The sequence below is a fragment of the Ranitomeya imitator genome, chromosome 2, assembly GCF_032444005.1.
Source record: "Ranitomeya imitator isolate aRanImi1 chromosome 2, aRanImi1.pri, whole genome shotgun sequence".
Taxonomy (NCBI): Eukaryota; Metazoa; Chordata; class Amphibia; order Anura; family Dendrobatidae; genus Ranitomeya; species Ranitomeya imitator.
Window position 1 is genome coordinate 504,553,134 of NC_091283.1, and position 25,721 is coordinate 504,578,854.

The following is a 25,721-nucleotide window of genomic DNA, read 5'->3' on the forward strand; positions in this document are numbered from 1 at the left end:
CTTTTGGTCCCTTGAAAAAGAGGACGCTATGCATTACAGAGCTATGATTTCTAAACCCTTTCTCCGATTTGGATGTGGAAACTATCATATTGCAGCTGGGAGTGTGCACTTTCAGCCCATATTATATATATATAATTGTATTTCTGAACATGTTTTTGTAAACAGCTAAAATAACAAAACTTGTGTCACTGTCCAAATATTTCTGGCCCTAACTGTATATAATTCCACATGTGTTAATTCATAGTTTTGATTCCTTCAGTGTGAATATGCAATTTTCATAGTCATGAAAATACAGAAAAATCTGTAAATGAGAAGGTGTGTCCAAACTTTTGGTCTGTACTGTATACACAATCATAGCTGAATGTGTTGGCACCCTTGGAACTGTTCCTAATAATGGAGTATTTCTCGCAGACAATTATTACAATTACACAAGTTTTGTCATACCCATGTTTATCTCATTTGTGCGTATTGAAAAAACACACACAAAAAAAGCAAATTTGACAGAATTTCACTCAAAACTCCAGAAATGGGGAACACAAAATTGTTGGAACCTTTCCAAAATTGTGCATAAACTACTTTTTTTAAGCTTGTGATGCTTGTTCAAACTCACCTGCGGCAAGTAACAGGTGTGGGCAATATGAAAATCACACCTGAAACCAGATAAAAGTGAGAAGTTGACTGAATCTTTGCAATGTGTTTCTGTGTGTGCCATGCTAAGCATGGAAAACAGAAAGAGGAGAAGAGAATTGTCTGAGGACTTGAGAACCAAAATTGTTGAACAATATCAACAATCTCAAAGTTACAAGTCCATTTCCAGAGATCTTGATGTTCCTTTGTCCACAGAGTGCAACATAATCAAGATGTTTACAAACCATGGACTTGTAGCTAATCTCCCTAGATGTGGACAGCAGAGAAAAATTGATGAAATCTGGCAATGCAGGATATTCTGGATGATGGATAAGCAACCACAATCGAGTTCCAAAGAAATTCAAGCTGGCCTGCAGGCTCAGGGAGCATCAGTACCAGATGCATCATGTATCAAACTATCGGTCGACATTTGAATTAAATGAAACACTATGGCAGGAGGACCCCACTGCTGACTCAGACACATAAAAAAGCTAGACTGCAGATTGCCAAAAGGTGCCACTGGGTGCTGTGATTGTGGGCAAGGCATCATGAAATCAGAAGATTACCAAATGATTTTGGGTCGTAATGTAAGGCCCAGTGCCAGAATGCTGAGTTTGCGCCCTAGGTCATCTTAAAATTTCTGTAGGGAGAAGGCACCCTCTTAATAAGAAAGACCTGGAGAAGTCTGCAAAAGAAGAGTGGTTCAAAAATCCAGCTGAGAGGTACGTATAAGAAGCTTGTTGATGGTTATAGGAAGCGATTGATTGCAGTTATTTCTTCCAAAGGGTGTGCAACCTAATATTAAGTTGAGGGTTGTGAGGCAGTGACAGGCATTATATGTGAGGGTCGCTATATGTCCCCCAGGATGCGCATAGAAGTGTATTAAGGCTGCTGGAGTGCATTGTAGCCACAGATATAGCTGTGATTGCAGTGCAAAATAAAAGTAATTTTGGTCTTGGGCAAGCTATTTGCCCATGCCAGATTTAGGAACAACCGGCATGGGCTTTTATTTTTGGAGCGAACTACAGGATAGTAGTGGGTCTGTTCGCTCCCTTTAGGCCAGGTCGTACAAGTGGCCCATGGCCACAGATTCCATTTAAAAACCCTGCAGCAAAGGGTTGGGTGGGTCGGTGTTGGTTTGCAAACTGCAGAGCAGGTAGCTCTGCAAGTCTCAGCCTGGGTGAAGTAACACGGAGCCAAGCTAAGCCAAAAGGCCTGGCACCACTCAGTGTGACCCGGTGGTGCAGTCACCCATGGCAACCGATCTCGTATACGAACTGTCTTGATTCCTGGCTGTGGTCCGGAGGATACCATTTGTTTTCCATTTGTGAGTACATTGGACATTAAGGACTTTTTGTTTTGAACTTTCCTGTGGTCACTGCCTGTCTGTCACACTGCACCAATCCCGCTGCACTACATATGGTTGGAGAATGCAGGCAGTGTGAACTGAGGCATACCCCAAAATGTGCTGCATGTCTGTGATTAAGCCTGCAATGCTACAGCTCTGGCCTGCTAACAAGATGGAGGAAATAGTCAGGCAGTTGGTCCTCACACAGCAGCGGCAACAGGAGCAGCAGCAGCTGCAGATTCAGCGGCAGAAGCAGGAGCTTCAGCAACAGCATAATGAGCAACAGCGGCGGATAAATAACCTGTTGATGCAGCAGATTGCGGCTCTGTGAGAGACATTCTCACCAGACACCATGTTCCATTTGGAGGTCTGATACAAATTCCGGTCAGGGCTGAGGAAGATGAGTCCTGAGGACGATCTGGAGGCTTTCCTCACCGTGTTTGAGCGCACAGCAGAGTGGGAGAGCTTGCCAATGTCCCAGTGGTCTGAAATAGTGGCCCCCTTCCTGACGGCAGATGCTGCCCAGAAGGCCTACTTGGACCTCAGTCAGACCGATGCACTGGACTGTGAGTAGCTGAGAGGTGAGATCTTTGCCCGACTGGGGGTTAATGCATATGTGGGGGCTCAGCGGGTGTACCTTCCTTTGCAGAGTCTCGTCCCGCCAGGTCTCAGGCATATGACTTGCTGCAGCTGGTAAAAAATGGCTTCAGCCTGAGACCTTAAACCCTGATGGTAGAGAGGGTGGTGGTCGACCAGCTGGTGAGGGCTTTGCCAGTAGCCATACAGCATTGGGTGGGACAAGGGGACCCGGGCACTCTGGACAGGTGGTTGGACTGGTTGAGCGGTATACGGCCACTCAGGACTTTATACAGGACCCTTCTCCACTTCGGCTGTCACGTCGGGCACCCCAGCCCAGGAGCCTGGGAAAAGTCCACGACCCTCTGTTGGGCCTAATCAGAACCAAGCCCGTAGTGATTGGGTACCCCGAAGTGAGGGCAACAAAGGTCCTGTGTCCCCTAAACTGGTTCCGAGGTCCAGTCGTGATGCCGCTATTAGGTACTGGCGGTGCCAAGGGCCCGGACCTGTGGCTGCCAACTGTCCCCAGATGGCTGAACCTATGGACTGCGGGTTTATGCACAGAGTCTCTATGTATACCCAGCCAGTCTGCACTGCAACGACAGGCACTGCCAGCAGCGAACCCCAACTGTGCCAGGTACTCTTCAACGGGTACCAAATGGAGGCTCTCTTGGACTCGAAGAGCTTAGTGACTCTGGTCCATGGGTCACTTGTTGGCAGGGACAACCCCAATGGACGGAATGTGGGAGTGGTGTGTATACATGGGGAACTCCAATCGCGGAGGTTACTTTTTCCACACTATGTGGAGTAATAAAGTATGTGGTGGGAGTGGTAAAGACCCTGCCATATGGGACTGTGTTGGGAAGAGGCTTGCCCCTGTTCTGGTCCCTATGGGAGACTAGGGTTATCCTTCCCAGGGTAAATGTTATTCCGGGTGCGGAATCCGAAGATCCCAAGTCAGGCATACCTGCCGTAGGGATCGCCAACCTAGGGACAGAGTGTAACCTGTTATGATCTGGTGGCCTTGGAGCAGCATGAGACGTACTCTGGAGAAGGTGGTCCCTGTACTGACCGCAAACCCTGAACCTAGCAGCGCAACTAGAAGTAGCCGTGGGGGGTACCTAACACTCCCTAGACCCCTCGGCACAGCCTAAGATCTAACTACCCCTAAAGTCAGAAACAGGAAACCTATCTTGCCTCAGAGAAAATCCCCAAAGGATAGATAGCCCCCCACAAATATTGACTGTGAGAGGAGAGGGAAATAACATACGCAGATATGAAATCAGATTTTAGCATAGGAGGCCATACTAGCTAAAAAGAAAGAAAAGAACAGAGTACTATGCGGTCAGTATAAAAACACTAGAAAATATCCACCACAGAAAATACAGATCACCACATCTGACTAAAGACATGGGGGGTATATCTGCATCTCCAGAGAAATAGCTAGGCTGCAAAAAATCCTTCATACACCAAGCTGGACAAGACAAAAACATGAAAATGCACAGATCTATAAGGTCCACTGCAGGTGGACAGCAAAAACAAAGCCAGGACTTATCTTTGTAGAAAAACACAGCAAACTGGAGAGACCAGCAGGGAAGTGAATCCTTCAAGAACAATGGACAACTGGCACTGACCAAAGGATCCAGCAAGGCTATATACCCCAGTCAGTTTTGCAATTAGCAGATACACCTGTCCACTCCTGCAGTCCAGGCACAACTGCATTACCCTCTACAACCACCGGAGGGAGCCCAAAAGCTGAACTCACAACAGTAACCCCAATAGGTCTCCCCTAGAGGTATTGGCAGGAGAGATCGAGGGGACGCCACCGATCCCCGAGCTGGAAGTGTCCCCTGGTACATTCGGGACAGCTCAGTTCAGGGATCCCACTCTGGCCCAGGCACAAGAAAGGGTGATAGTAATAAATTGAGTGGCTCAGCAACCGGGTCCATAGGCAGTTTTCTCCCGCATGGCTATCCACCAGGATTTGTTATACAAGGTGGATAAAATCCGGGATCAGGTGGTGGAACAACTGGTAGCACCCCAATCCTACCGTCAGGCGTTACTCAAGATGGTTCACACCCACATCCTGGGAGGGCACTTGGGGGCCAAAAAGATGCAGGAACGTATACTGCAGCATTTTTTGGGCCTGGGGTCTACGCAGAGGTCCAGAGGTACTATGATAAGTGTTCGGAGTGCCAACTAACTTCACCCATCAGGAACTACCGGAGTCCATTGGTACCTCTGCCCATCATAAGGTACCTTTTGAGTGGATTGCAATGGATTTGGTAGGGCCGATAGTAAAATACACCTGGAGCCACCAACACATATTAGTGGTCGTAGACTACGCCAACCAGTACCTGAAGGCCATTCCGCTTCTGCACACCTTGGCTAAGCTTATAGGCCAGGAGTTGTTTGCTATGTTCTGTCACCTTGGGCTACCGAAGGAGATGCATACTGATCAGGGGACTCCTTTTATGTCCAAAGTGATGAAGGAACTGTGCAAGCTCCTCAAGATAAAGCAGTAGTGCACGTCGGTGTATCACCCCCAGACCGATGGATTAGTTGAGCACTTCAACAAAACCCTCAAGACCATGCTCAAATGTGGTCTCCAAGGACAGGAGGGATTGGGACATGTTATTGCCCTATCTGATGTTCGCTATGCGCGAGGTACCACAGGCTTCCACGGGTTTCTCTCCTTTTGAGCTATTGTATGGCAGACATCCGTGGGGGTTGCTGGACGTAGCTAAGGAGATGTGGGAACAGGAGCCAACACCACATAGAGGTGTAATCGAGCATGTGGCAAGTATGCAGGAAGGACCGGATTGCGTCAATCAGGCCAGTAGTAAAGGAGCATCTGAGGCATGCCCAGGCCGTACAGACTCACACATATATTAAAAGGGCCAAGGTCAGCTCTTTTAAGGAAGGGGATCAGGTGTTAGTGCTAGTGCCTACCGCGGAGAGTAAATTTATGGCCAAGTGGCAAGGTTCATATGAGGTTCGGGAAAAAGTGGGGGAAGTGAGCTACCGAGTTTACCAGCCTGGGAAGAGAAAACCCAAACAGTTATATCATGTGAACCTACTAAAAGCCTGGAAGGACCGGGAATGTTTGGTCACAGAGGCAACCCCGGTCGTACAGGGAACCCTCTGTCATGGGTCAAGGACGAGGCTGAGAGAGAGGTAAAAATAGGAGACACTCTGTCGAAATAGCAGCGTCTATAGGTCCAGAAATTAGTGCAAGAGAATGCAGATCTATTCTCTGAACTACCCGGTTGTACCTCTGTCATCCAGCATGACATTGTCACCGAGCCTCAAGTAAGGGTGCGAATGAAACCATATCGTGTGCCTGAGGCCCAGAGAGAAGCCATCGTGAGTGAGGTAAGTCAAATGCTCAAGCTATTTGCCCAAGCCAGATTTAAGAAAACCCGGCATGGGCTTTAGGTTTTGGAGTGAACTAAAGGATGGTAGTGGGTCAGTTTGCTCCCTCAAGGCCAGGTCTTTCAAGTGGCCCATGGCCACAGATTCCATTTAAAAACCATGCAGCAAAGGGTTGGGCGGGTCAGTGTTGGTTTGCAAACTGCAGAGCAGGTGGCTCTGTAAGGACTCAGCCTGGGTGAAGTAACATGGAGCCACGCTAAGCCAAAAGGCCTGCCACCCCTCAGTGTGACACGGTGATGTAGTCGCCCATGGCAACCGATTTCGTATACGGACTATCTTGATTCCCAGCTGCGATCCGGAGGATACCCATTTGATGGGTATATATATATATATATATATATATATATATATATACATATAATATAATATACAGGGATCTCCTGGCTGTAGATTATTAGGACAGGATCACGATCACACACAACACTGGGTATACATACGGTATAATGTACAGTGATCTCGTGACTGTAGATTATCAGGACAGTTTCACACAACACTGGATCGCTATATACACTGATGTCCTGACTAGATTATGAGGACATGATCACACACTGTAGGATGTCTATATAATTAGAAATTATCTCCTGACTGTAGATCACCAGGATAGGATCACACAATGCTGAATCTCTATATAATGTAGAGTAATTTATTGACTGTAGATTAGCAGGAAAGAATCACACAGTGCTGGTTTTATATATAGTGTACAATGATCTCTTGATTGTACAATATCAGGATAGGATCACAGTGCCGTATCTCTATATAATGTACAGTGATCTCCTGACTAGATTATCAGGACAGGATGACACAATGCTGAATCTCTATATAATGTACAAGGCTCTCCTGACTGTACATTATCAGGAAAGGATCACACAGTGCTGGATCTCTATATAATATACAGTGATCTCCTGACTGTAGATTAGTCAGGAGATTACTGTATATTTTTAAAGAGATTCAGCTGTGTGATCATGTTCTAATAATCTATAATTATGAGATCCTTGTATATAGAGATCCCACTGTGTGATCCTGTTATCTATAGTCAGAAGATCCTTGTATATAGAGATCCAAAAGTGTTATCCTGTTTTACAGGAAAGAAATATATCTTGGTACCGTGTTAGCCAGTAGATAGAAAAATATTTAGAATTGAGAGTCCTCAGTGGTTGATACCTTTTAATGGCTAACTGAAAATTTTCAGTTAGCCATTAAAAGGTATCAACCACTGAGGACTCTCAATTCTAAATATTTTTCTATCCTGTTTTAATAATCTATAGTCAGGAGATCCTTGTATGTAGAGATCCAGCTGTGTGATCCTGTTATAATAGTCTATCGTCAGGAGATCCTTGTGTATAGACATCATCATGGTTGTTGTTACTTAAGACGCTTGTTATAAGAGAAATAAGGCGCCACTTGCACAAAATAAAACCTTTTAGATTGATGGATCTTTGGACTAGAAAAGGTTAAATCTCTCTTTCTCCCATGTGTTGCAGGGAGAGCAAACACAGTGACAGTCCTTACTGCCCACGCAGCCTGTTAGCAGTAGTAGGACAGGCCCTCAGTTCTCAGCCTCACATTCTGCACCACTAAAGGCCTTAATAATAGCTCCACATTGCAAGTGGCAACATGAAAATGGGGGTAAGGCATATAATTTAACCCGTACAATAAATACCAGTTCTATTCTAGTAAACAAACCAGTCTAAATATGCCAATTCTACAACGTATTCATGCGGGTATTAATGGGGGGTGTCGCTTGTATGTTAGCACCATGTATTGACATGCAGCCATTTCTCGGTACAGCAGAGTTCAGTTTTCACAGGAATAGTCAGTTCGCTTGATTTGCTGATTGAAGTGATGGGGGTGGGAATGAGGGGGGAGGGGATGTTCATGGGAACTTCGAGTCTGTTTTCAACCTGCTCTGCAATCTGTTCTAAGATATACTGTATGTATGTAGGGATGGCAGGCTTGGTGCAATTTTTTTCCAATCAGAACATTACATTGGTATTCGTTCAATGCCAAAATGATTCAAAATACGGTAAAATCCATAAGGGTACATTCAGACCTAGCGTTTGAGACGGAAACCAGGCCGGAGGGATGGAAACCATGTGCTGTTTTACCAAGAGTTGCTGCAGTTTTGATGAGCCACACCCCTGCTAGATAGGACTGAGACCCAAATACTATGATGGAATAAATTGCAAATTTGTATACCTCTAGATAAATGGCTGTGTGTACGGCATCACAGGATGGTACCGCTAACTGATTCTAAGCAGGTCTAATCCACTTTCGGCATGCAGGGCTGTGGAGTCGGAGTCGTGGAGTCGGAGCCCATTTTGGTGGAGTCGGAGTCACGGAAATTGAGGAGTCGGAGTCAGACATTTGGCTTACCGACTCCACAGCCCAGAGTATGTTCACACAGGGCAGACACTCTATGCATTTTCTACCAGAAAATTAATCTGTGGTCCGTTTTTTAATTTTGCATTTTGTTAATTTACTCTGGAGATTTTCATTACCCTTTGCAATGAATGGGGTGAAGTCTGCAAGAAATTAAGACTGTTCTCTGCCGCCTATTTGTCATGGGTTTGATACAAAATCCGCAGCAGATGCTAGTATTACACCCATTCTGGATATCCCCAAAAGTCAGCATTTCCGTAGGATTTTCTACAGTGGGAATGTCTCATGGGGACGCAGGCTTATGGATCAGGAAGGCGTCCGAGTAAATCGGTCTGAGCATGGACCACTAATGCACGGACTGACCGTGGATTTCTTGACCAAAGCACGAGAGCTTCATGCATTTCTATGATACTGTCACGCTCGGGTCAGCACTGCAGTCCGATCTCGGTCCAATTTGCACAGATGTCTGAATGAGCCCTTATAATCACAAATTCGTCAGATATCAGTCTAGTGGGTTAATTTTGTATTGATCCATTAATAATCTTAATTTATCTATTCTTTTACTAGTTTCACACAGTGTTGGGGTCATCCTTCAGGAAATAAGCTGGGGTTAATATCCTTAATGTCTAATGGGTGTATATCATTAGCAAGGCCCAAAAACACAACAGCCGGCCGGCACAAATATATGGCAGGATACACGTGTCAGCAGTCCTAGGATATCGAGCAGAAGAAAAGGAAAAGGTTTGCCAGCAGCCATTGAAAAGGAGGAAAGTTCTTCGTTTGGGCTCATGGAAAATCCACAACATATCAGTGTGCACAGGGGTCTTTGTGCACTTGAGAAAGACGGGGTATAGTTTCTGTAATGGAGCCCAAATAAAGGACTCTCCTGATCTTACATGGATGCTGGCAAACTTCTTTCTTTCATTAGCTAGCCATATGATAAAAGAAAGCTCTTTTTGGTCAAAATTCGTTGCTCGTCCGTTGGCTCAGTTGTATTGAAATGTCTAGTTGTCTATGCCTGTGAATACAAGTATATGCAGGAAGAAAATCATGACGTAATTCATACACTTGTTTGTTTACAATGGAAATTAATGGCAGACATAAAAAATACACAATTGCATATATCCATTGTTCCATTGTAACGGCAGCACAATCAGAACTTTGGCCACGTGACCGGGATCACCCTAACCTAAGTTTTACATACCCAAAGTATAGGTTACAACTGCCAGATCGATGGGGGGAACAACCACTGAGGCCCCTACCTTATAGCCAGGGATTATCACTAGAGGACTAGTAAACTTGCTGCCATGTAGTCCTCCATATTCATGAGCTCTGTATAACCCCACCCACCACAGCTGATTGGCAATTTTCTGTTTACACTGTGCATAGACAGAAATCTGCCAATCAGTGGTGGGGGAGAAGTTATACATTGTAGATCTAGAGTAGATAAAACATGGATTTTATCAAAGCTGCCTTAAGCAGCCCTGTATGTTATGCTATGCTGGAATCGATATCAGCCCCTACATCATACTACACTCGGCAGGGGCGTAACAGTTGCTGTCGCAGAGGGTGCGACCATGACCAAGTCCATGGCGGGAGGACTCACTGACAATAGCAGGATGCGCATCTGAGGACACGCATTCAGTGAAATGTATTAGAGCACTTGATGTCGGCATGCCTGTCACGGGTAGCGCACAACATCATGTCCGGACCGTGTGGCGGGCAAGTCAGAATCAGCTGTCAGCCTCTGCATCAGTTATGGAGGATCATGCCGCATGTCGCGGTAGTGGGGGAAAGTAAGAAGAATCGTTTATTTATTTTTTATGTGTTAGAGAAGAGCAGCAGAACGGAAAAAAAAATATTAGTGGAAGGGGTCCCAGGATGGGACACATACCAGGAAGGGGGACGTTATTTCAGGAAGGGGTCCAGGATGGGAGGCATTATAACAGGAAGGGGCCCAGGATGGGAGACATACCATAAAGGGGCCCAGGATGGGGGACATTATTTCAGAAAGGGGTCCAGGATGGGGGACATTACAAGAGGAACGGGTCCAGGATGGGCATATTATTACAGGATGGAGTCATTATTACAGATTGGGGGGCATTATGACATAGGAGCAAACACGAATGTCTTTATAGGATCTAGAACACTACAAGGGCCCATATATCTGACCAACATGCACGTGGGGGCCCAGGTTCAAATTTTGCAACTGGGCCCTCCAGACTCTATTTATGCCAGTGGCTCTCAGATGGTGTAGCAAAATCCCAGTGACACATTCCCCTTATGTTAGATATATATTAATTCAGAATTTAGCAAGAGCGATAATATTCACAAATTTCATTCATCAAGGGAAATTTATCAATGAGTGTTCCCACATATTTTCTGCAGACCTCTAGAGTCGAGGTCCAGCAGTAATAACTGCAGCGAATATACAGTGTGGGGGGAAGACGAACATTTCTCCTTTTTGCTTAGCAAAGAGTGAAACTCCCACGTACATGTGAAACCCACGGCTCCTGTCAATTTACACTGTGGATATATTTTGCAGCGCGTGCATGAGATTAATAATAAAAATGTCTCCATGTTTTTGGTACCGTGGGAACTTGACTGATATTCGCCAGTCTAGAATCATTTTTCTTAAAGAATGTTACCAGAATCTAATTGTCAAAAATGGACAAAATTGTGTATGGCTGTTGTGAAACTGTTAATTCAAAGGTTATTTAACCACCAACCTACTGTTATCAAATGTGTACGGCCACTTTTAGCCATGGGCCATGTTCACACGTTCAGTATTTGATAGGTATTTTACATCAGTATTTGAATCCAAAATCAGGAGTGGAACAATCAGAGGAAAAGTATAATAGAAACACATCACCACTTCTGTATTTTTCACCCACGCCTGGTTTTGGCTTACAAATACTGAGGTAAAAAACTGACCAAATATTGAACGTGTGAACGTGGCCTTCAAATACTGAGGTAAAATACTGACCAAATACTGAATGTGAGAACGTGGCCTAAGGCTGCATTAACAAATCCGTGTGTGATGGCTCAAGTCCCTTGACGTTAACTCAACTGCCTCATAGGCATATATGAGGCTATCAAGTTCTTGTCAGAAGACCCACAAAAAGTCTGTGCATCACGGTCTGCACTTGGACCGCAACCCACGGATTTGTGACTTTGCCCTTATTCAGATCTTTAGGTGCCGCATCGGCCTTCAAGTCAATTAGCTATACACATGAAAAATTCCACTTACCCTATATACTCGAGTATAAGCCGACCCGAGTATAAGTCGAGGCACCTAATTTTGCCACGGAAAACTGGGTAAGCTTATTGACTCGAGTATAAGCTGGGTATGCATTGTCCCCTCATCCCTGTCCTGCTATGTGTTGCTCCCCCAGGTCTCCTAGTTGTATGCATGGCTCAGTGTTCTCCCCCATCCTCCCCCTTGTCTGCATGGCTCGGAGTCCTCCCCCTTGTATGCATGGCTCGGCGTCCTCCCCCTTGTATGCATGGCTCGGCGTCCTCCCCCTTGTATGCATGACTCGGCGTCCTCCCCGTCCACCCCTTCTATGCATGGCTCCGTGTCCTCCCCCTTCTATGCAGGGCTCCGCATCCTCCCCTGTCCTCCCCCTTCTATGCATGGCTCGGCGTCCTCCTCCTTCTATACATGGCTCCGTGTCCTCCCCCTTCTATGCAGGGCTCCGCATCCTCCCCTGTCCTCCCCCTTCTATGCATGGTTCCGCATCCTCCCCTGTACTCCCCCTTCTATGCATGGCTCCGAGTCCTCCCCCTTCTATGCATGGCTCCGCGTCCTCCCCCGTCATACTCACCCTCTTCGCGTGCGGTCGCTACACGTCCCTCCATCTCTGTTGTCCTGATGCCGGCAGCTCTCATCTCCTCTGCTCAGCGGTCACATGGTACCGCTCATTAAAGTAATAAATATGTGCTCCACGCCTATGGGAGTGGAGACACATACATATTCATTACTTTAACGATCGGTACCTCGTGACAGCTGAGCAGAGGAGAGGAGTGCTTCGGACAACAGAGATACAGAGACGTGCAGCGACCGCGTGAGGGGGGTGAGTATGATGTCACAGCCACCGGATCCTGCAGCTGCGGAGCAGCTCTCCCACCAGCTTTCTGGACAATGACTCGTGTATAAGCCGAGGGGGGCATTTTCAGCACAAAAAAATGTGCTTAAAATCTCAGCTTATACACGAGTATATATGGTATATACTGAAAACACCATTAATTAACCTATCTGGTGAAAAGTAGCGTCTTATAGCGCGGTGGCTCAGTGTTTTTCTCGGTTTCTATTTTATGCTTGGGTCCTGGATTCAAATCCTACCAAGGACAACATCTTCAAGGAGTTTGCATGTTCTCCCCGTGTTTGCGTGGGTTTCCTCCAGGTTCTCCAACTCCCTCCAACACTCCAAAGACATACTGATAGGGAATTAGATTGTGAGCCCCAATGGGGACAGTGATGATGTCTGCAAAGCGCTGGGGAATATGATAAGGTACCTTCACACTGAACAACTTAACAACGATATCGCTAGCGATCCGTGACGTTGCAGCATCCTGGATAGCGATATCGTTGTGTTTGACACGCAGCAGCGATCTGGATCCTGCTGTGACATCGTTGGTCGGAGCAGAAAGGCCAGAACTTTATTTCGTCGCTGGATCTCCCGCAGACATCGCTGAATCGGCGTGTGTGACGCCGATTCAGCGATGTCTTCACTGGTAACCAGGGTAAACATCGGGTTACTAAGCGCAGGGCCGCGCTTAGTAACCCGATGTTTACCCTGGTTACCATTGTAAATGTAAAAAACAAACAAACAGTACATACTTACATTCCGGTGTCTGTCCCCCGGCGTCAGCTTCCCGCACTGACTGTGAGCGCCGGCCGGCCGTAAAGCACAGCGGTGACGTCACCGCTCTGCTTTACGGCCGGCCGGCGCTGAGACAGTGCAGGGAAGCTGAGGCCGGGGGACAGACACCGGAATGTAAGTATGCAGTGTTTGTTTGTTTTTTACATTTACAATGGTAACCAGGGTAAACATCGGGTTACTAAGTGCGGCCCTGCGCTTAGTAACCCGATGTTTACCCTGGTTACCAGGGGACTTCGGCATCGTTGGTCGCTGGAGAGCTGTCTGTGTGACAGCTCCCCAGCGACCACACAACGACGAAACAGCGACGCTGCAGCGATCGGCATCGTTGCCTATATCGCTGCAGCGTCGCTTAATGTGACGATACCTATAGAGCTATGTCAGTGAGGAAAGTAAATACATACATATAGATTATCATCTTTCTAAACAGAAGGTGGTATGAAGTGGAGATACTTGCTAGATCTTTAATAACTAGCGAGTAAGTCTGTAGGGTGAAAAGTACCGTAGTTTGAACAAATGTCAGTTCATGAGTTTTGCCTGAAGTTTTCCTCCAAATCCTTTATACCTTGCTACAACCAGAAATATTATATAACTAGAGATGTCTTAAGTTAAGTTCCCACGATGAGTTTTTGGTCAATTTTTGACACTGTATTTTTTCTGAACAAAACATTTCCAGCAAAATGAATGGAATTTATAGAAATCTCATGACCACTGTGCTTGTTTTTATGCTGCCTTATTGCAATCGACAACATGACAATTTCTCTTGTGAGTACGCTGGAATCACATTAGATGTGGGAAATCCGCAGGTCAAAAAATTCATAAGCATTTGCTGCAGAAACACACTAAAAAAATATAATCAACACATGACTGTATCCCACCTTGGACTGGCCCACCGGAGAGTAGGAGAATTCCCAGGTGGGCCCATGTCAAGGAATGCTGATAAAAGCAGTGCTAATAAGCTTGATTTAATATTTACAGAGAAATTAATCAACAGTAGGTCTTTAGATTCTATGTTACCGGTGGGCCCTTATCAGCCCAGTCTGACACTGAATGTATAAATAAAGTTGTCAAAGCCAAATACCAGGAAGTATCAAAAACAAAGCAGCTTTATATAAAACATGACATACCAAAAAGAAACAAAAACGTCAAAAACACAATAAAAAATCATGTTAAAAATGCACTCACAAATGCAATGAAAAAAAAACAACCTAATTTAGCTAATATGTGCAGAAAATCTGCAACGTCAAAACTCACCTTGGGAATGTAGCCCTAGGGTGTGTGTACGTGACATATTTTATACCCCGATGCAGCCGCTGAGTTTTTGAAGCGGAACATGCTTGAGGAAAATGCTAGCGGCGCGTTTTCTTTAGTGTGTTTTTGCCACTGGCGTTTTTTTAACTGTATATCTAGACTATTGGGCGGTTTCCAAACAGAAGCCGCCAGAAGAATGGTCAGGTCACTTCTTAGCTGCTTCTCAGCTTTCGAAGCCTGAAAAGGTTAAAATAAGCTCACAGTAGTGACACCCAGAACCCCCGTTATCGTTATAATGACAGTCCAAGCTTCCACAAATAAATAACACTGAGGCAATATACCTAGATCCAGGGGTTCCCACCTTATCACCATCAGCATTCTTGCATCAAGCATTCCCACCACGCTATCACATCCAGCTTCTAGCCCCCTCTATCTGGCAGTATCATCCTATGTTCAGTTTAGTATATATCTCTCCAACCCCCAGTGTCAGCATCTGCTCATCCAGATCTGCTCTTCTGTGAGGGGCTACTCACAAAAGTCATGACCTGGAGACCTGCTCTTCATAGCTGTTTGCTAAACCTAGTGCTAATGCTCCAAGCTGGCAGGCAGTCGCTAGTCACACATCATGGGCCCGCGAGCCACCGATATCATTCACACTTGTGATGCTCTATGGGGCCATTCACATGTCCATGATTTGTCACGGACCAAGCGATCTACGGAAAATCACAAAGACTTCAAAATCGGCAATGCAAGGCTATGGGTCCGTGAAAAAAAATCGGACCGCACTCAAATGTTTGCTTTCATGAATAGGAGAAAGTGGAGAAACTTTTTTTTTCTCCACGTACGAGATGAACTGATGGCACAGGGACCAGTTTCTGATCAAACCCTGATCAAAGTAATCGGTAAGTTATTTTCATACGTGAGATAATCGGACGCCTGAATGAGGCCATAGTCTGAATGGTGACCACACCAGGAGCAGTAAATCCCCATCAAGAGCAGGTGAAATAATTTAAAAGCAGAGTTACGCAACCCACAGCTTACATTGACAGACATCAATCCTATCATTTCTTACTTATCCAGTTCTGGTTACTAGGCTTAGCATCTGTGTTTTAATCAGACCTAAAAATATCACTCTTAGCCCTCCATATAAACGAGAAGCACTGACACCAGTTTGCTAAACCAGTCAAGGCATCACCGAAAGATTACACATTCACATTAACACCTGCATGGAGTTGTGCCAGTGAGAATTATTTGATGGTAAATTGGCATTTTGTTTGAAGGACATTGATCTGTTTTTTCCCCACAATTTTTGTTTTCTAGAGGAGTTCCTATATTGCTATTGTACAGAATCTGAAAGATTCCAGAGTACAATGTTCTTATGCCAATGGAATTACTGTGTGTATGAGCCATTAAGGGGCTATTTTCATAATCTTTAAGGGTTAAAATTGTAAAGGGATTGTACAATCACTCTGAAGAACAGATTTTTTTGTATTTTATTGTTACTGCCCATTACCTAGGTTACTGTCCACCGCTGCAGTCTAATAGCAGTGGCTGAACAGTCGTTGGGCTTTACTCCGATAAAGCTTGTAAGTGCTTCTCTGAAGCAGGCCAGATGGCTGGAGTACAACGATAGCTCCCGATCCGGCCATCCTCAGGGTCTCTGAGCATTTCTAATGCTGCAGAGGGAAATCTGCCCCTGCTTGCAACACAGTTCACGTCAGCAGCAATGATGCCATGGGAATACTCTGCCACTAGCAAGCAGGAAGCTGGGAGGCAGGGGAGTGTTGTGCTCCAGAAGAGAGATGACACAACCTCGTTAAAGTGTTATCTCAAATAGGAGTCACCAATTCAGCACCCTCAGCAAAAAGCTGATTTTACCAAAGTGCAGTGTAGTAAACTCCTGTCTATGATGTTCCTTCTCCCAAAAGTGGCATATGTGCAAGGGTCGCCTTGAAGAGAAAACCCTTGAAGAGAAGCTGTAATCTCTTCTGATATGTCTGCTTTAGTAAATATGTTCCCTAAAAAATAACTATTTTGGAGCATCTAATGTATTAACAGTTTGACAAGTGGGCGTTTTTTTATTCTTCCTGTCAAAGGGGTGTGTCCCTATACAGTCTGACACTGTCAACACTGATTGGACAATATCCCAACCCCCAACTGTGCTTGCATAAAGATTTTTGATGGAAAAACTGGAGGAACAGCACACCCAAGAATTGGAAGAAAATGCTACAGAATAGGTGTATTATATAAAATACTGTTCTATACTAAAGCAGACATGTCATAGGTAACAGATCTTCTTCAAGACTTAAAGGGATAATGCTATTTTTATTTTTATTTTTTAATGACACAAGCCATGGACGCTGTGATCCCTGCCGGTCAATGTATCATTTTGCCAGATATTATTCTCAGGATTTTTCTCTCCAATGTCATCTTTGCCTGTTTTTATATGAAAAATCAGAACAGATAAAATCAAATGTGAGATTTTGGTTAGCGGACCCTGCAAATTTCATCATAATCCACCCCCATAGTCATGTCTACTGAGACTACTCCGACAAGGCTGGATGTTTCCCCTGGATAAGATGCACCAGAAGGGTCTATTAGCCACTGGTTAACTCTTTAAATGATAGCTCTGGAAGTTCACAGGAAATTGATTTCCACTACAGCAATATTAATAGACCCATCATAGTTAGACCAAGTGATCCTATGGGTAACCACTACACTTACAACCCTGACTGTAAATATATTTTCATTTACAGGCAATGTAGTAAAGCTCTGTTCACATTGACATCATGGCTTCTGTTCGTAATGGAAGCCATCGTGCTTTGACATCACCCAACAGATCCAAGGGATTACTGATGAGTCTCTCTGAAACTCCGAAATAACCCACCACCATACCCAAAGTGTAAAATCATCTATGATTATAGGTTATACAAGAGAATGAAAAGAGTTTTCCAGGACGTATATATTGATGGCCTATCCATGGGAACGTTTATCAACGTGGGTGTTCGCCTGGGAGGGATTGCACCTTTAATCAGCTGATCAGCAGGACCACCACCAACCTGAAATTATTGGCTTATCCTTAGGATAGGCGATTAGTATTAAAATCCCCCAAAAAACACCTTTAAAGGAATTGTCTCATTTTATTACATGGGTAAAATTGCAAAATGCTTGTAAAAAAAAAAGGAGCTTTGCAATTTATCTATTGTTCTCAAGAGCAAAGGGATTTTTAATTCTGTAGTGTACAGTTTGTTACCAAAGTGAGGTCTCTGGTCTCCTAGATAAGGAGTACACACTTGCAAGCTTTTTGCTATAGAGCTTGTAAGGGCTGCTCTGAAAATAGCCGGATCACTACAAAGCTGCCCTGGTAATGCGAACAGTTCGTACCATGCCACCATCCTGAACTGTCAATCTTCAGGAGCGCACCGCTCCATGGCAAGTAGGAAGCCAGGAGGCTGGGGAGAGCTGCGCTCCTGAAGATGGAAACATGAGACAACCCCTTACGTTTCTTCATCATGTAATGGATGAATTGTGAGTTTCAACTAGAAATTGTCAATGGGGACCATTCATAAGCGATAATGATAATTTTACCCATGAAAATCACAAGAACCCATAATTCTAATACCAGTCATTGATCTGAGTAATCACATTCATAGATTTTCTATTAGATTCTTAGTTGGCAGTCATTCTCTAATAGCAATAATGATTATCAGCTTTTTGGCGGCTATTTTAGCCTAATCCAAGTTTTTACTATTATTTTTCATCACAGAAAATAAAAAAAATCTATGTCCCAATTAGGAAATTGGAAATACATATTGTACGGTCCCGTCCGATGGGAGTCTCTGGTTTTGATCCGATGATTCCTCTCTTCCTTTAATCGCTGTCCTCCTTCCCTGCTTCATGTAGATGGAGGACAGAGCAAAGTACTGTTCCAGGAAAGGCCATAGAGTGCCAATGACCCAGAAGCCGGCGCATGCACAGTACAGTACTTTGCGCCTGTGCAGGGGCATGATGAGGGACACTGTGTGGATGATGTAGGATACGCCCATCGGACGGGACCATGCCGTCTGTAAGTATAATGCTTAGGAAGTGCTCAGGAAGGATATAATGGAACTAGAGAGAGTACAAAGGAGGGCAACAAAATTAATAAAGGGGATGGGAGAACTACAATACCCAGATAGATTAGCGAAATTAGGATTATTTAGTCTAGAAAAATGACGACTGAGGGGCGATCTAATAACCATGTATAAGTATATAAGGGGACAATACAAATATCTCGACGAGGATCTGTTTATACCAAGGAAGGTGACGGGCACAAGGGGGCATTCTTTGCTTCTGGAGGAGATAAGGTTTTTCCACCAACATAGAAGAGGATTCTTTACTGTTAGGGCAGTGAGAATCTGGAATTGCTTGCCTGAGGAGGTGGTGATGGCGAACTCAGTCGAGGGGTTCAAGAGAGGCCTGGATGTTTTCCTGGAGCAGAACAATATTGTATCATACAATTATTAGGTTCTGTAGAAGGACGTAGATCTGGGGATTTATCATGATGGAATATAGGCTGAACTGGATGGACAAATGTCTTTTTTCGGCCTTACTATGTTACTATGTATGTCTTTTAGGGATCTGCAGACTGGATAACAGCACTAGTATGTCGTAAAAAAGGCCTTAAAGGTGATGGCCAGGGGAAATCCCGGTGACAGGTTCAGTATAATTTCCGGCTGGTAGTCCTTGCATGACGGTCCATACCTTTTTTAAGCAATCTGTCATGTAACTCACAGTGTGTATGACTAGAAATAAGTATTTTCAAAATTACAGATGTTTTCTGGTTTCGGAAGACTCTTCTCTCCCTGCTGTAGTTTGGGAAATAAAAAAAGCTGAGTTTTACTCACCCTCCCCAGGTCCATCACTGAGTCTCTACCTGTGCTCCCAATGTCTGTTATTGTTTTCAGCGCTGTAGCCAATAACGGAGCTCAGCGGCTCTGCTCAAGTTGATGGCACAAGTCACTCAGAACCGCTTAGCTCACTGATTGGCTGCAGCGCTTTCAATGTGATATCAGCACTCCAGATAATAATAGACACAAGGAGCAGTGGTATAGACTTAGGCCGGTGTCACACTTGCGAGTGTGATGTGAGAAACTCGCGCATCAATACTCGGCACTGCCACCGGCACTCGGGACCGGAGCATGCGGCTACATGTATTTCCATGCATCCTCACACTCTGGTCCCGAATGTCGGCGGCAGCACCGGGTATTGATGCGCGAGTTTCTCGCAGCACACTCGCAAGTGTGACCCCGGCCTTAGAATTGGACCTGGGGAGGGTGAGAAAAACAATGTTTATTTGAAAAAAAAACCTGTAGCTGTGGATGATCAATATGGCAGAGTGAGGCGCGCTTGTACAGGTCACCGATTCCACTGCGCAGACTTCAAGTAATGTGTGGACGACATAGACGTTATCCACTTCCACCCAGATAGAAGAGGCGGCGTTTGAAGGGACCAAGGTTCTCTCTTGGTCATGTCTTATTTACCACTGACTTTGCACCCCTACTTTATTGAGGCATTTTTTATATGGTAGTGCGCTTGGTTTCTCTTTTCTCTCTTGGTCATGAAGCGACCAAGGTTGCGCTCAGCTCGATCTTGGTACGCCCATCAGACCAGACCACACAATTTGCTTGCAGTGCACGACATGAATAAAGTACTTTTAGGAGGTGTGCAGGGGCACCTCTGAGAGTATGAAGAGGATGCAGGGACCTCATTTACATTCTATTAGAGGTAATAGGCATGGTTTATAAGGCAAAAAAAGTGGTGACAGGTTCCCATTAAGTAAACTTTAACCATGAAAAGTTGTCAAGAAGGGGATTTTCCTGTAGTCATCATAAGTCTCGACATATAAGCATATATCTTTGGACTAAATAACATCCCTAATTTAAAAGAGGGATATTTCATTTTTAAAAACACATATCACCTGTCCACTTGATTGGAGAAATGTGATAGATCTGTGGGGGTATGACCATTGGCACGCCCACGATTGGTAGAACTGGGGACCCTGCTCACCACTTTCCTCCAGCTGCCTGACTCCAGCAAGGAGGCCTTTCAATGGAGCTTTGGGTGAACATGTGCTCTGCTGCTCTATACGAAATCTGTGGGACTCACAAAAACAGCAAAATGGATCTGTTCATTGCACAAATAGTGTTCCAGTCTGGAATTTGGCAGTAGACACCAATTATCACCTTCCCTTTACATGGCAGATTGTTCTGAATCTTTTAACACTGAATCTATATCAGACTGACTTCTTGCAGTAGGCCATGTTGGTTCAGTACGCAGTAATATATCAGTCATAGTGACCATCGCCACCCCGTTACAGGTCAGCTTCTACGGGGACAGTGTATGTTTTCCATGTATTTGTGTCCTTCTACTTGTCTGAACTTCAAAATTATACTAAGACTCAATATAGATTGGGACCTATACACCCATAAGTCTCTAACCTTCCCTAGATACATGGGCTACAAAACAGGTATTGTTATTTCCTACAGGACGTAATATACCAGTTTGTGACACACAACATGAATCACCGTCTTCATAAAAAACAAGACATCATCACTATATAATATGCAGAACATGTTCACTAATCCTCCATGTGTCAAGATTAGTCCACATTTCTGGAAATTCCATTATTCATTGTCCAGACGTAAAGTATCATTTGTACCATCCCATTTATACATCATCCATTTTGAGCCTTAACCCTTTACTTACCAGCTGCATCGCTCAGTCTAGGTGCAGTCAGTAATTGGTCCAGTACTCTGCCCAAGAGGGATTCTGGAGTATCCGGGGCAAGAAGTGGTCCGGGAGGGGTAAGGGACCATCCAACAGACCCTGGCGGTGGTGTCAAAGGCTCTGAAGGTGATAGTTCATCAGATGAGAAGGAGAGTGGGGAGCGTAGTCCATCAGGCAGCTCTAAGCAGTCATGAGAAGGTTGTGGAGCTCCAGATGGGTCTTCTTCAACTTTTTCACCACTAGAGGAATCTCCTGGGGTATCACGCAAAAATGAGGGCAAAATTTTGGACACACTTTGCCTACGGTGTAAATTTCTGGGACCTGATAGATGGGAGCTCTGCTTCTTTAAGAATTTTTCCAAAGGCTTCATGGTTTGAGGGTGCAAATGGATGAAAATGGAAATGTAGGGGGCAGAGCCCCCCCAAACATATGAGGCACTAGTAGACAGAAGGTTTACCGGGCAACACGGAGCAGAACATGAATGTACATAAGAAGCTACTAATAGAAATAGGCTCCTTTTATCAAAAAGAGGAGGTCGCTCAAAAACAAGATCCTGGATGTAGGGAAAATGTCCACCCGGTTAACTCAGTGCACATCGATGGAATATCCTGATGATAAATGAAAGACTATTACACAAAAATAACCAGATTGTTCAAAAATATACAAAATATCAGAAGTGTATGGGAGGATATAGACTTGATATATCCTCCAAAAACAGAGCAAGGTCAAGACCCAGCAATGGTCAAAAGCATGGGCCCCATATGCCCTGTAATATAAAGTGATATCGATAACAAATAAAATGGGAATGGGATGCGGTGGGAAGTGTTAGCCCCTGGAGGGTTGTAGGCAGGAGATTGGTGCCCTCACTATCTTACCCACTGCCCATGTCTGTAGTCAGCAGGTGCCAGACGCTCTCCGCACTGACGGACAGACAGCACCTGTCTCTGCTGCTGTCTCTGCACTGGTCTCCAGCTGTCTCAGCTTGTAGGCTCCATGCACAATGCTCTCTGTAGTCTCAGCAATGAGGATGCCCAGTCCTTCACCTGCAGTCTAGTGCCCAGTGCCCCTCTCCTCTTCCTCAGACTGTCTCCCCTCTTTTCTTGCCCCCCGCCTCCTTTGTTCCCCCTCCGCTTTTCTTTGCTTCTTCTCTGGCTTCCAAGAGGAGGGAGGGGGAGAGAAGCAGAGGGAGGGGTGTTAGGGGGGATGCTTAATTAAAAGCTGTGATCCTGACAGTACAGAAGCTGTGTGTGAGGAGGCATGTGCGGTGTGATGTGTAATACCCAATGTTATATGCCCCCTCCCCTATTCTATGTGTAGTGAGCGTGCAATGTGGGGGTGTGCGCTGCACCCTAGCTTATGAGGAGGGTCTCCCTGTACAGGGGAGGAGGGACCCACAATGATGAGAGGTCCCTGGATGTGTGGGGGGAGGCAGGGACAGTCACTGTGTGCATGCGTGGGTCCCTTCCCTCCCTGCTGCCCTCATCTCTCCCCTCCCTCAATATTTACCTGTCTCTCTGCACCCTCCCTGTGGGCAGCTGTATCCCCAGCCCCACACCTCTCACAATGCGCCACCTCCTCTGTAGTAACAGGAGGACCAACAAATACAATTAACCCTTCTCTATAGGCAGATGTACCCCATGTTCTCCCCTCATAAAGCAACACCCAAAGGCACCCTGTGGCTTTATGGAGACACTATAAACCCTGCATCATATACACTAAATCATTTAAAAAAATATTGATGTCTTGTCCCCCTCAACCCCCAGGTTTCCACCTAGACTCACATGCTACATCTGCCCATAATGCTCCCCAGGCGCATGGCACCAACTATACACAGAACTCCCCACCCCCTCACCCAATATACGTCTTCTAACCTGTTACTACATAATGTCCCATTTCGCACTAATATGCCCATGTAACAGTATATGTATTGATTACAGGTATTCTGCTGCCTATAGTTTTACTACCAGTTCCCAGTCCCTAATGCCCACAACAGTTTCTAGTTTGGTATGTTACCACCTCCCCTATGGCACTGTTATCACCTTTTCCTCAGGTCACCTCCATACATCGCTGCGATCCTGGCTTCCTTCTTCCCTGATGTGACAGTCTCCCCTCCCCCTATCCTAAGTCCAGGTACAGGGTGTGAGTCACCCACGTGCTGCACGCCCAGCAGACACCTCATACTCCAAATACTATGCATTTATAGTAATAGGAGGAGATATAGGTAAGTTATATGGAGTAATAGGAGGAGATATAGGGAGGTTATATGGAGTAACTAGCTGTAATACCCGACTTCGCCCGGGTTAATAACTGCTGTTAGCAAAATAGAATGTGTTAAAAATGTATTCTGCGCACAAAATCCTCAAAACAAATAGAAATGTAATTATTAAAAGGCAAAAACTAATCTAATAGAAGCATTTCACAACATATATTTCAACACCAGATATATTCCACACAGATTTAACTAAATTGGCCAAGTAATGCGAAGTAATCTTCTACTAGTTATTCGAGAGCCTTTTGATAAACGACATTCTTAGTTTTTCCTTCAGGTGCAAAGACGAACAGATTTTTGGCTGTTCCAACTCTTGAACAGGCCACATAAATTTGACCACTTTGTTATACTGAGAATGTCCTTTGTTGCCTATATTAACCAATCAGAGCTCAGATTAATTAACTGTAGCAAAATAGAAGCTGAGCTGTGATCGGTTGCTATTGGCAGCCTGATAAATCTGCAACCAACAGGAAGCCCTCCCCCCTGGCAGTATATATTTGTTGTGAATTCTGCTCTTGGGCTCCTTCCGGTGGTTTTAAGTGGAATGGCTGCTCCTTGGATTTAGCAGTCTGCAGCTGCTTCCACTGATTATCTTTCTGCTCGGCTATTTATGCCTGGCTCTTCCCTTCAGCCAGTGCCACTTGTCAATGGTTCCTGGTTGGATTCACATCTTTGCTTGGATTTCCCTGATATCCTGACCAGTTCAGCAAAGATAAGTCCTTGCTTTGCTCTTTTCTGTCCACATGTTGTGGACTTATTCGTTCTGTGCATTCTATGTTTTGTCCAGCTTGTCAGTATGGATTAATTCAGTTAAGCTGGAAGCTCTGGGAAGCAGATTTACCCTCCACACCTTTAGTCAGGTGTGGAGATTTTTGTAAACTCTGTGTGGATTTTTGTAGTTTTTAATACTGACCGCACAGTATTCTATCCTGTCCTATCTATCTAGCTAGACTGGCCTCTTGTGCTACATCCTGGTTTCATTCTGTGTATGTCTTTTCCCTCTCCACTCACAGTCATTACTTGTGGGGGGCTATCTATCCTTTGGGGATTTTCTCTGAGGCAAGATAGTTTTCCTGTTTCTATCTTTAGGGGTAGTTAATTCTCAGGCTGTGACGAGGTGCCTAAGGAGTGACAGGAGCATCCCACGGCTACTTCTAGTGTTGTGTTGAGCTTAGGGACTGCGGTTAGTACAGGTACCACCTCCTTCAGAGCTCGTCCCATGTTGCTCCTCAACCACCAGTTCATAACATATATTAGCTCACACATACACATAATAGACAGGTCATGTGACTGACAGCTGCCATATTTCCTATATAGTACATGTGTTGCTCTTGTAGTTTGTCTTCTTAATTGCTTACTTATCAGATTTTTGTTTTTGAAGGATAATACCAGACTTGTGTGTGTTTTAGGGCGAGTTTCATGTGTCAAGTTGTGTGTGTTGAGTTGCGTGTGGCGACATACATGTAGCGACTTTTGTGAGATGAGTTTTGTGTGGCGACATGCGTGTATGTTGTGAATTCTGCTCTTGGGTTCCCTCCAGTGGTTGTAGGTGGGAATGCAGTTGTCTCTGAGTCACAGTCCTGGCCAGGTGTATCGGATGATTAAAATTCTGACTGGGATATTGTAACGACTCTGCTGGCATCGCAGCATGGCCTCACATCTCTCACACAATCTTACCCACTGCTCCAGGCCATGATGTGGTTTCTGTTTCATGCCAGCTCCATGTTCTGTGTCTCTGCTCTCTGCATGCCTCATGGCTATGTGTGTAGGGGGCCGGCGCCTGAACTCTCTGGTTCTTATAGGAATCAGGTGCACCTGTCCAATCAGTTCCTGACCAATTACCAAGAGGCCTCCTGTATATAGTGCAGCTCCACCCTGTGGTCTGGGCCTGTGCAATGTGTTAGCTCAGTTAGTGTTTAGCTGCTGAGTTTGCCTGGCCTTGCTCTGAGTTACTCCCTCTGAGCTTTTCTCTGTGCTATTGCCTTGTTCTTGTAGTCCGCCCTCCAGGAGGCAGAATATCCTGGTCCCTGTGTCTTTGTCCCTGTGTCTTGTTCTATTGCCTTGTCTGTACTTTGTCTTTTCTCGGTCTCCTTTTCTGTGGTTTCCTTCCCTGCTTTCTTTCCTTGTGTTTTCTGTCTGCTTACACTCCGCACTCTTGCGGCTCTGCACTCAGACCTTGCTTCGC

The 25,721-nt window shown here is 45.1% G+C and overlaps 1 protein-coding gene across 2 annotated transcripts in view; it reads right to left on the reverse strand.

Moving 5' to 3' along the window:
- RAPGEFL1 (Rap guanine nucleotide exchange factor like 1) overlaps nucleotides 1-23,424 on the reverse strand; it is a 94,850-nt gene extending 71,426 nt beyond the window's left edge. The window contains exons 1-2 of one of the 2 annotated variants that reach the window (XM_069751628.1): nucleotides 23,307-23,424; nucleotides 21,247-21,875 (exon numbers count right to left, since the gene is read on the reverse strand). In XM_069751628.1, coding sequence (XP_069607729.1) covers nucleotides 21,247-21,637 — 391 coding nt within the window. In that variant the 5' untranslated portion in view covers nucleotides 21,638-21,875; nucleotides 23,307-23,424. Of the gene's footprint in view, nucleotides 1-21,246; nucleotides 22,702-23,306 lie in introns of those variants that run through there. The other variant, XM_069751626.1, reaches the window with a different exon arrangement.
- Nucleotides 23,425-25,721: the final 2,297 nt, after the last annotated feature.